Source organism: Aricia agestis, chromosome 7 (genome assembly GCF_905147365.1).
Source record: "Aricia agestis chromosome 7, ilAriAges1.1, whole genome shotgun sequence".
NCBI lineage: Eukaryota > Metazoa > Arthropoda > Insecta > Lepidoptera > Lycaenidae > Aricia > Aricia agestis.
In genome coordinates, this window is record NC_056412.1 from 14690633 (window position 1) to 14703581 (window position 12949).

General features: G+C 34.4%; 1 protein-coding gene across 1 annotated transcript in view; it reads right to left on the reverse strand.

The window, feature by feature from the left end:
• The window catches only part of LOC121728978 (cyclic AMP response element-binding protein A), a 130823-nt gene extending 119136 nt beyond the window's left edge, over positions 1 to 11687 (reverse strand). Inside the window, exon 1 of the mRNA XM_042117334.1 lies at positions 11399 to 11687. Coding sequence (XP_041973268.1) covers positions 11399 to 11461 — 63 coding nt within the window. The 5' untranslated portion in view covers positions 11462 to 11687. The remainder of the gene's footprint in view (positions 1 to 11398) is intronic.
• Positions 11688 to 12949: the final 1262 nt, after the last annotated feature.

Here is a 12949-nt window from a genome sequence, read left to right on the forward strand (position 1 = left end):
TTCATAAACTCGCGGGATCTCGCTTGAGCCCCAATCTCGCGAGATTTGCATTCCCTAATTATAGCGTATCTTGAGTTACAGCCTGGAGACAGACAGACAGACGGACAGACATCGAAGTCTCAGTAATAGGGTCCCGTTTACCCTTTGGGTACTCGTACGGAACCCAAAAAAGGAGGTTTTTTTAAACTATTTTTTTTCAAAATATAAGTTACATGGTTTTTAGGGTTCCGTACCCAAAGGGTAAAAACGGGACCCTATTACTAAGACTTCGAAGTATGTCCGTCTGTCTGTCCATCTGTCTGTCCGTCCGTCTGTCTGTCTGTCTCCAGGCTGTAACTCAAGATGCGCTATAATATTTAGACTTCGGAAATTTTCACAGATTATGTATAATATCTATTGCCGCTATAACAACAAATATTGAAAACAAAATAAAATTCATATTTAAGATGGGCTCCCATACAACAAACGTGATTTTTTCGGTCTTTTTTGCTCTATATCAATAATGGCAAGAGGTAGGCACTTGAATTTTTCACACATTCTTTTGTTATATCTGTACTTTAATATTTAATAATAATATTAAAATAAAATAAAAATGTAAGGGGGGCTCCCATACAAAAATACCATTTTTTGCCTATTTTTGCTCTGTATCAGCACGGAACCCTTCGTGATCGCTCACGAAGGGTTCCGTGCTGATACAGAGCAAAAATCCAACTCGCACTTGGCCGATTTTTTATCAAGCAGTCAAAGGAACTATGGACATTTGACTTGCTACAATTATTTATCTCTGCTCTTACTTAACATAAGAAATTCCTTATCTTTGCATACTACCTACTAAACTGTTTATAAGTTGTATTATCTATTAATATATTTATATTTTTTAATGTTGTCAACATCTAAGTATCTTAACAGTGCGCTGTGTAAAGTTACATAATAAAAAGAATAATACGTTTTGTATTTTAGCTAGGGGTGGCATAAGGCATTATTATTAGTAAAGTTAAACAAGAGTACATATTAACTAAAAATAATAATAATATAATAATATCTATGGACGCTTCACACCACGTCAGTCTGGCCCTGTGGTAAGTACCTGAAGGACTTGTGTTACAGGTACCAGACAACGGAAATATATTTAATACTTTTATACTATACATATATTTAAGATTTTTATTATATCATACACATATTTAATACACATCCATGACCCAGGAACTTTGAAAACTTTTTGTTCCGTCGGCGGGACTCGAACCCGCGACCCCCGGCTTGAGCTACCAACGCGCTCACCACTGAGCCACAGAGGTCGTCAATTATCATATATTCAAAATTATCATATATAATATCAATAAAAGTTTATTCTTGAAACTATTTACTCAAATTTAGAAACGAAATTTACAAACACGTGACTTGTTAAAGCTATTTTTACTCGAGTGCTGCAAAACCACCATGAAGAGTAATGAGTTTCCCAGTCTATGTATTAGATTATGTATTAATAATGAAGTAAGTTTTTAATAATGTGCCCTAGTTGTGGCTAAACTACTGATCCGATTTTTAGGGTTCCGTAGCGAAATGGCAAAAACGGACCCTTTAAATAGACTCTTCATGTCTGTCTGTCTGTCCGTCCGTATGTCACAGCCACTTCTCTCCGAAGCTATAAGAGCCATTATTGTAACTTGGTAAGTAGCTATGTAGTCTGTGAACTCCCCATAGGTATTAGGTACAAATTACAACTGAAAAAAAAATACATCTTACCTATGCGTGTGATGGTGTGGACTGTGGGGTATCTATGGATAGGTCTTCAAAAATCAGATTGAGGCAATATCATTTTTTTTCTACTTGAATAGTTTGCGAGAGAGACTTTTCCAAAATGGTAAAATGTGTGTCCCGTCCCGTCGTAGAGGGGAGCTCTAACTTCTAAAGTAGGGGTATGGTAAGTCTAAAAAAATATATGATTTACATTACTATAAAAACTACCAACAAAATTGATTTGAACGAGATCTAGCAAGTAGTTTTTTTTATACGTCATAAATGGTAAACCTTAATTTAACTTTCATTAAATCAACTGAAATATAAAAATAAATCAAAAACCTTTTAACTTCATAAAAATAAACCTTATTGCTGCTGCGGAACCCGTAATGGATGAGTCCAACTCGCACTTGGCCGATTTTTTATAATTAACTAACGTTTATAGCGCGGGAACTTTTCCGCTATAAAAAGTATCCTTAGATGTCCTTTCCCGAGATTCGAAGTATCTCATTTCTCAATACCAAATTTTAGCAAAATCGGTTCAGTGGTCGTGAACAGATTACTGATTACTGATTAGTAATGATGACGCAGGTGTTTTTTTTTTCATATTTCTAATTTTAAACGCAGTCACGCTATAATTTTTAAGCTTCTAACTTGTTTTTGCAGAAAATTGCAAATATAGGATAGTTAATTACAAATTATATATGTACTTATTTATAATTAAGTATATTATATATATAATACTTAATTATAAATACATAATAATTATAGTTTCAGTAAAAGTATGTAAATAATCTCTGCAGTTTTCTCCGAGTTGGTAACCCTAGGTCTACCGCAAGTCGCAACAGCGGCCACGCCACCCTCAGATTGGATCTACGGAATTGCATTCTCTAAACAGAATTAACTTAATCACAGGAATTTGTGCATTCCATTATGCGTCTTATATTAGAGACACTGTAAGGTGTTATTAGCTCGCTAAGCATTTCTGAGTAAATTCTGAGTGCTTTCTCAAAATGCATTCGCCAGTTTCAATATCGAATTAGTTATGTCAAAAGTGTATTTTTGACTTAACACATCGCAATCGCCACAACAAAGGCTGAGCCTCAGCGATACGTTACGTCAACTTACGTCAAATCCCATACTTTTTCGACATCTAACTTCGCTATCGAAATTAGCAAATTACATTTTGACTAAGCACTCTGAAGCTGAATGTTGCATCATAATTTTATTTTATTTCCAAGTTGGTTTCGAAATTAACACTTTAAAAATCTACATGACGCCTACCATCGATTCAGGAACTAACCCGGCGAGTAGAACCGGCGCAAGAAACGCTTATGATCATGGCTTACCTCTAGACTCTAGAGTCTAGGGTCTAGAATCTAGATCTTTAGAGCAACGCATTACGCAACGGATTTTGATGTGTTTTTTTTTAATAGAGTGATTCAAGAGGAAGTTTTATACATACTTGCATGCAAGCTGAACCTTATTCAATAGCTTTGTCCACACTGTGCCGGACATAGCTATCGCGCTTTCATCTTTAATTTTCGTCATCTTCTTTCATTCAACTTTCGTTTTGGCGCATTTAATAATTGAATGCGTCAACGAACGCAACGCGAACTGTCATTTTTAATAACAAAGCGAAAGTTTTGTATACGGTCAGAGGGCATACGTCGCGGGCATGCCTCACGTTCGCTGTTGACTGTGCTATAACGCATGCCCTTGGGCTTGGGCCTTGACGAACAGAAAAAGGCACAGTGTGGACGAAGCTATTAAGTAATCATTAGTAAGTACTTAACCAGAATATATTCAGATTTCAGGGCTTCATTAGAATATGTAATTTGAAGAAAAATACATATACTTAAATATTTAAAATATTTCACAATCTAAATTCAAAACCTTGGAATGATACCTGGATTTATTATTGCTTAATAATATTATACACAAGGTACTTAAATTTTTTGTATTTCACCAAGGCCGTTCGCTCTCTGATAAAAATGAAACAATGTACAATAGAAAAGGTGACAAGATTTTAGATTAAATTCCTTTATAATTTTGTCATAGATCATAATAATAATAAATGGTAAAGTAATTACAAGAATGAATTCTGACACCACTGCACGGTAGGTAGAGAACTATAAATTATTGTTATTAATATATTATGTATTAAAGTAGTTCGTTGGCTCTAAAAAAATTATAATGTAACATATGATTTGCTTTAAATATTAAGTAACTGTTGTAATTTAAGTTATAGTCTGTCAAGAAAGTGAAGAAATTAAAAAGTGGCAACATCGTAGTGTCCCCTTTCAAATCGATCTAAGATTACTTTACTTTTATTTGTGAAAACTTTATAATTGGCTCTATGTTTTTATTATTGTGTCTTTACTGAAATTGTTTGCAAGCTGTTAGTTTTCTGAATAAAATAAAATAAAATAAATAAGAAAAAAGGGATGACACTACGATGTTGCCACTTTTTAATTTCTTCACTTTCTTGACAGACTATACTATTATGGCTATTAAAAAATAACTAATAATATTATGTTTAAAAATTATTAACCCGGGAGAAGCAGGTATAAAAATGCAACACGAAGTATGCGGTGGGGTACAAAATACCCCAATACAAAAATCTCTACAAAACCTTTTTGTACATTTCCAAGGACGCAGTATATATTTTATTATAATTTAATATTGTCAATTATTGCATTATTCAGGAATAATGTACTCTTTTATGGAATATAAGTTACAGTTTTCAAGTTTTACAAGTTGAGCGACGCATACCAGTAACGAAGAATCGCAACTATTCTAGCAGTGCTATGACAGTATGAATCGCTCTCTACACTATATCCGCTCTCTAAACTCGTGTGCCATCAGTGAGAGGAACGTAGCTCTCCTTTCACGTGCACGAGCGCACGTCGGCCGAGCTGTTGCCTGTTGGCTTGCGGTGTAAGGGTCAATTCAGACCGCAACGCGACGCGTAAATGCATTTCTAAATTTGTATGGATTTGACGGATTTTCAAGACGTTTCACGCAATTAAAATCTGTCAAATCCATAAAAAATAAAAATTTAGAAATGCGGTGTACATATTATGTATTTTGATGTACTTATCGATTTTTTTTTAAATTGCCATTTTCCCACTACTCCTGTGTAACTAGGAATGACAATAGTGACCACTATCCACATACATAATATAATATTGTTTCGTTGCTTAAAAATGAACACTAGTTCCAAATGAATCAAATTCACTTCGACAATCATTTTAATACTAAACTGAATATTCTATTTTACTATTTTTTTAATGAAGTAGTAATAGCTATTTTAGGGTATAACAACCCTAAAATAGCAACCCTATCAACGCACAGCCCAAACCACTGGACGGATCGGGTTGAAATTTTGCATGCAGGTAAATGTTATGACGTAGGCATCCGTTAAGAAAGGATTTTGATAAATTCCAACCCCAAGGCCCAAGGGGTTAAAATAGGGGATGAAAGTTTGTATATAATAATACTTCATAACGCGAGCGAAGCCGCAGGCAAAAGCTCGTTTTATAATAAAGGCATAATAAATCATAGTGAACATAAAGACCGGCAACCTTAGAAACATGTTTTTAATGTAATGTGTAAAATGACCTAAATTCCTATACAAATCTGAATTTTTAACAAATCAAATGTCACTTGTTCAATTCTACCTTCTAACTGGACTATCGTAATCGGGCTGTTGATTTCATAATACATAATATTATTATGTACATTATGTTTTATATAATGTGCTAGCACCTATACAACACGTCCTTTATTTGAAGTATGGACATTTTTTTGACTAGATTTCAGGCTTAGTAATATGTTTTTATTAATAGCCATGGGACTATTATGTTTTTCATCCTTATTATTGATCATTTGTTAAAGAGACGTAATTAAAAATGGCAATTACGAAAAATGGACTAAACGTTTTGACACTTTTATTTAAAATAGAAATTGAATGTTATATACATTCAATTTCTAGAAGTCATTCCGATCAATAAATATAAAACTAGATATAATTTGAAGCAGTTTTTACTGTATACAATATAAAATGCACTTGTGTCAACATGTTTTTGAACCAATTCGATACATTTAGTGACGCAATGTCTGTTTACGCAATCGGCACTCATTGTTCAACTTGCAAACACGACTAAATATCGATCACATATAAGTTATACTACTAACAGCCTAATTACTGTCAGTGTAGCTGCTTGGTAAAATTGGATAAGCCCCTAAGACAAAATGGATGCGCCCGTTTCGATAGCGAAGTTAGAATATGTCAAAAATGTGTGGAATTTAAGTTTTTAACATAATGCACCTTGTACCATCTCACTTAGCGATGCTTTAATATGCCATCTTCGCTATCGAAACTGGCGAGTGCATTTTGACTATGGACTTACGACGAGATCTAAGTTCTTCCAAATTTAAGTAACTTTGGCATATTATAGCCCTTCTGTATAAATTCAAAGTTGCACATAGGTTCAATGTGGATTTGTCAAGAAAAAATATTAATTATTAACCCATTCGGTTCAAGCTAGGGTGAAAGTGTAGTGTAGTCATGTAGTGTTATATCATAATATATTATATTATGTGTATTGTGTAGTGTCAATTATGAGTTTTCACGAATATAATAAGAGCCTTGATTATTGTAAAAATCAGTAATTGATTTAAAATGTAGACTGTACACATTACTTTTTTTATTATTTTCTTGTAGTATTTTCTACAAGTCATAACTCAACTTGTTTAAACATACCATGACATCTTATCACACATTTTAAGTAAATTTTACTTGTGCACTTGATAGTGTTAACAATAAAACCTAACGATATGCAAATAAAGAGTATTGAACGTTTTAGCTATTGGTATCTAGAATTTTATCAACTCATGTACTTATTATTATTTTTAGTTCTGGAATATTTTAACAAAATGTCATTACCATGACGTTGTAACGACTACTTTTAGATTCTGTATCATTAAATTCATAAAATTCTATCCAAAAAATAAATATAAAATTACCTGCTTAATGTTTTTACCTTTTTTTTTAGCGTTGTTTAACTTGAAACGCTAATGTTTTTGTTAGTACCATTAGTCATTACTCATTACCAATATCATCAACTTGTGTTGTGTCAAACTAACAAAAAATAATTATTTATTTTGTTACAAAAATAACTTTCTTGGTAATTACATAATTAGTAAAAGCGACTTATTGATAAGTCATAAGATATTGCACTTCATTCAGTATTTTATTGTAAGGTAAGTAAATAATTATTTATAAACTTTTTTGTATTATATTTGCATAGTAATCGCGTTATTTAAAGAATCATGGCCAAATTTGTATAGGAGCTGGACTCGACTTTTATTTTTGATGTCCCAAAATAAACTATAGTTAGATTTGGTTGTTCTTATGCTCTAAACATAATTCCGTTTGAGAATTATGTCTAAATAGCCACGATTTTTTATAATAATTAATAACGTTTACAATTATTTTGAGGTTAGACTTAAGAACTACCTTTTTCCCGACTGCGGTGTGGCCTACAAGTGTATATTCGGCGATCTCGTTTCTAATTATTTCAATTTTTCCTAGAGTATAACCCAAATAATAGAACGAATGCGAATGATCGCCGGCTGTCAGAACATAACGAAACTAAAATATATTGATCTTTTTTTGTGGCTATTTATAGACACATTTCTAATGATTTTCGATGCCTTAAAATATTAGGGAATTTTTGCTACTAATGGCATATCGGGACGCCACCGCCCACCTGGTACGATTTGGCCATTGTTCTTTTTTACATAATATTGTTTACGTTAAATGTACTTAGGACAATGAGTATTTTGGATTTCACAAACGCGCGTTAAGTGATGTTTCTGATTTTATTATTTCTGTAGCTGGCTAGGCTTTTATTTACTTCAGGTAAAATGTAATTTTTTTGGTTGATAGCAAACCTAACTAAAGTAAAAGGCAAGAGAAGTGTATTTTATAGACACTACAGGAATATTCACTTCATCTTTTCATTATCATAGAAGATCAAATTGTTATTGAAATAAACAAAAAATCTGAATAAAAAAATTGATGAGCAGGTTAAGAAAAGAAATAAACAATAGTATTACTTAAAAATATCAAAGATTAAGCTATGATCACGAATAAAAAGTTGGCGGGCATCTTAGTTCAACGCACTGGGTCGACGCTCTGTAGTACCGTACGCCGCCGTCCATAAGAAATGTACGCAAACGGCCCATACAAATTGATGTGTCCGCGTGCATGGGGCCCGCGGCACACCGCTTTAAATTCGTAGGGTTATCGAACCGTGACGTCACGACTCACGATACAGGTGTATGGTCACATCGACCCCAAAAGCGAGTTCGCGACTTACGCAACATGCTAAATTTCAGATTTATGCAATTCTAATCAATGTTTAAAATTATCCCTGGGTTAAATTTTGTTATTTCTCTCGTTATTCGTATCTATATTCTATGGGAGGCTTCTCTCGCATAATAATAAATAAATAAAATAAATAAAAAACTCTTTATTCAAACAAACAAAACAGATCAATTTACACACGTTACAAAAACAGAAATAGTTTGAATTGGCGGCCTTACTGCTGGAAGCAGTCTCTACCAGGCAACCATAAAATATAACTAAAAATATTTAAAATAAAAATAAGATAAGATACTATTAGTATATAAATAAATAAATATAATACACAAATAAATATAATAGATACTTTATACCGAATAAAATAAATACATATAAGTAATATAATAATATGAATCGAAGAAGAGGATAAATCGTAAGGGTTTAAGAGTTTGCAGCTAAATCTAAGTAATATTGTTTGAGTCTTTTTTTAAAATTATCAATAGATTTGGACTTATGTATGCTTTCGGGTAAAGAATTCCACAGACGAATAGCAGAGACGGTGAAGGAAGAGTCATAGAAGTTAGTGTTGTGGGAAGGGAAGGCAAGAGTTAATTTATTGGCTGAGCGAAGTGTAGGATGCTTGTGTCCAAGAAAGGTAAAGTTTTGTTTGAGGTAAGCAGGAGTTTTGGGATTAAATAGAATATTAAAAAGAAGATGAAGAATATGTGTATTCCGACGCAACTTAACAGGTAGCCACTTTAGCTCTGTCCGGTAGTTAGATATGTGATCGTATTTTCTCAGACCAAAGATGAATCGGATGCAAAGATTTTGCAGGCGTTCAAGGGAAGAAAGAAGTTGATCATTTAGATCACTGTAGCAGACATCTGCGTAATCTAGGATGTCGCATAATCGTCGCATAATGTTTTGACAGAAGTTAAACTTAGCTTCGACAAAGAAGATACCTACTTACTTACTCGTTGCTTAAAAGTATTAAAATTATATTATACTTATATATTTTAATTTTATCTAGAAGGTAGCATTTTTGATAATCACACCAATCTAAATGGATTTAGGTGCGCTAATGATAATTTTGTCTAAAGACCCTAGAAAGCTATTTTTATTTTTTACACTTATTTTTATTTTTTTGTGTTTGTCTTTATATCTAAATGCACGAATTAAACGTGTACATAGTGCTTGCATTCAAATCTAATATTATGTATAGTAAGTATAGTATAACTGATATTATGCTCGAAGTTTATCTTTTTGTGCACGGGCATTACGGATTTGGAAACAGTGATTTTTTTTGTGCCAAGTCGGGACTTTGGAATTTTTTGAGCCAAATAGCGGGATTCTTCCGTCAAAAGCATGACATAGTAAAAAACCTATAAATTCAAAAGTTTTCGAATTAGACATAAAATTACGTTTACGTGACAATATGTAGCAAAAGTAGACATATAAAGTCCACCCCTATATCTCCCACGCTTACCTTCACACGCACCTTTCTTTCTCAGTTCGAGTTATCCCCAAAAAGCGGGACTGAGCCACAATTTTGGCTTTAAAATCGGGCAACTTTAAAAAGTGGCAACGCTACTGTCACATCCATTTATTTGATGCGGGTACTATAAGCAATTTTTTAAATGAATGTGTATTCGTGTGTAATTGATCCTTAACAAAAAGCTATAAATTGTGTACCTCAGGAAATCCCCGTCATAATAATTCGTAGATACACATGAGATAAAAAAAATTAATCGCGCATTTGTTAATAAAATCATATCGCACTTATCAATAACAAATAAATTATTGATAAATGTTAATCTACTTTCGCTTGATAAATGCAAGGTTTCTTTTATGTTTCAAATGATTTAAAAAGTAATTTAAGCCGGTTATTTACCGTTCGTGTTAATAAAATATGTATAAGTATTTTCGTGCAATTTAAAATAATGCATGTCCCAAATATTTCGGATATAAAATACCCATCTGTTGAAAGAGGCTTCAGATAAACACCACTAGTTTAAGGGGGTTAACTGGCCAACTGTTTTTAGCATACAGAAAAAAATCTTAGATCGCTCATTTCAAAATAAACAGTTTAGAAAAAAAAGAAATTGTAGCTAACTTTCTAGAGCTGCTCTGTTGACTGTTGTTGTTGACATGTCTGAATTCTCCATCAATGATCCATTGAGGAAAAGTAACAATTGTTTTGCAATTTGATCGATGATTTAACAAATAACAATAGCCTTGCCTAATACCAAACTGTCATTCTATTGCTTCGCCGGTCGCCCACCGTGTTGATACAGCTTATAGACCGTGATTACGAGAGGGAGGAAGACAAATTAGGTAAGTCTAGATACGATGTCAACTGACCGGAACATAAATTATGTCACAAACTTTCCATCAGTCAACATTATTCAAAACAAAAAATTATAATAAACAAAAGTAATTAACATACAAGAGTATTTATTAGGTAGGTATGTCTATGTATGTAGGTAAAGTTTTTTATACCTTTTAAATTTTATCAATGAGAATAAACTCTTATCAAAGTAGAGTGTCAGGATTAGGAAGGTAATATCTATAGGTAGTTGAATCTCCTAGCGCTCTATTTCGTGGATGTAAGAGTCGTCTGTTTACATTTTTATGACTAAAAGTGCTTAAGTAACATCTATGTTGTACAATTCTATGAAAACTTGGCTCCAAGAATTTTCCTCGTACAGATTGAACATACCTGTTGAATGTTGATGGTCTCTTGGCGCGGGGGAAGGTATTACGGTTTACTCACACGATCATGTTATGCTCGAAGTAAACTCGCATTAGGAGCATAATATTATGAATATTCAACTGCTTATTTGAGTAACAGTTACATAAATAACTAACCAGTTACCAGGAAAAGAAGGTACTTATTAACAACTCGTATAATTCCAGGCTTGGAATGCTACTACGAATCGAAAATCATTATACCGACTATGATTCAAACCTATGATTTGTGTATGTCCTCATGGACATTCACAAATCATCACACTTGACACTTGTTATGAACTTTTGTGCCTCGAATCTCGAGTCTCGCCTCATAGCTGTCTTGTCTAGGTCCGGTAGTAGTGTTGTTCGGTCGTTAGTCTAGCCTAGGCATAGGTACCTACCGTATACTACAAAGTAGTAATTTTCTTCGCGTTGCCAGTGCTCGCCTCGAATGCAAGGACAGGCGGATCTACTCGCTCGTTCGCTTTCCAATCGAGCCGGCACTCGGATCCGGCAATTTTCACCTTCGTCGAGATGAGCACGAGGTCGACTTACCGGGTCGATGTCCGCGTCCCAGACATCCTTCAGGTCGTTGGAGATGTCGAAGTAGCTCTCCATGTCGGGGCCCGACGCAGCCGACGGCCTCCGACGAAATTCCTCAACTGTCACGCTCCTTCGAGCCGGGCGAAATGCACAAAAACTGTTTTACAATCGATCACAAATTCACAGCGAGTTCACGTTTCACTATCGACGCCCATTTGTTTCGGATGAGGATAAATAAAACTTCACTCGACACGGGGACGATACGCGCACTCGCGGCGGAACGCTGCCGGCGAATAACCGAGCGGCGCTTATCTCTCCCCCTCCTCCGCTGATCTCTCATTCATGTCGTGATACGGGGACACGGGGTACGCCGGGTATTTCGCCACGCGGGGAAGGGGTGAAGGCACGGAGGCGGCCCTCGCACCTAATTTCATTAATCAAATAATGAGGACCTGCCCCACATCGACCGCAGTAATTGTTATTGTGCACTCATTAGTGTATCTTAATTATGTATGATTTAGTAATGAGGTTGTAAATTGTAATTAACATATTTCGTACGTATGGACATCATTTATAACTGACGTTAAGGTAAGCAACAGGTATTTGTAAATAATTTGAGCAATAAACTTTCAACTGTTTTAATATCGCACGCATCATGTTCCGAATAAACTCTGACGTCGAAGTGTTACTGTGGTATTACGGTCAACAAAACAATAATATAATAATATTTATAATTTATTATTGTCTAATTCTAATACTGTGTGTTAATTATTGTTAGTACAGTAGTCACACTCAGACTTTATCGATAACTTAACTTTAATTTAAACATGTTTCTAACATAAGCTTCAACATTTTTCTCTCAGTCTCAGCATTAAACTACAGTTCCGTACGTCTAACTTTAATCATTAAATGAACTTTCAAGTTAGATCTAAATGTGAGTGCGGCCGTAAGTACTAGAACTGATTGTATTGCTTACTAGTTACTAGGGTTGCTGAGGATTCCTCTTCCGCTTCCTCATAATGAGGAAGTTCCGCAATATTTTGGGTTCCTCAACCGCTACCGCATCCTCATAAATAAAAATTAAAAAATCCTCTTCCGCTATCGCTTCCCCAAAATTTAAGAGGAATTTATGAGGAATTTCACTGCGCATGCGCGTCGCGAATCCAATCATGGCAACGCACACGCCAGAGCCAGAGAATTGTATCATTCACTCATCTTTTTTTTTGTGTGCGTTGTTGTGTATGTTTAGCTTGGGAAAATAAAGGAATTCAGACCGAATAATTCGTGTAGTTTTGAAAGTTGGTACAGTTGTTCCTAAAGGTGTCCAGATGAATATACTAAAAGTCTCCGAGGGTGGGACAAGAGCCGGCGCGCGATGGAATCAGAGGACTACGTTACGCCGATTTACTGTATCTGTCTCTAGGTACAGTTAATCGAGGTAACGTATTCCCGTGATTCTTTCTTCAAAGTTGATCCTATCTAAATTTATTCTTTTTAAATATCTTCAGGAAGAATGAGTCTATACCACTACGTTTTTATTTTATCGTAAACATCTTTCAAATT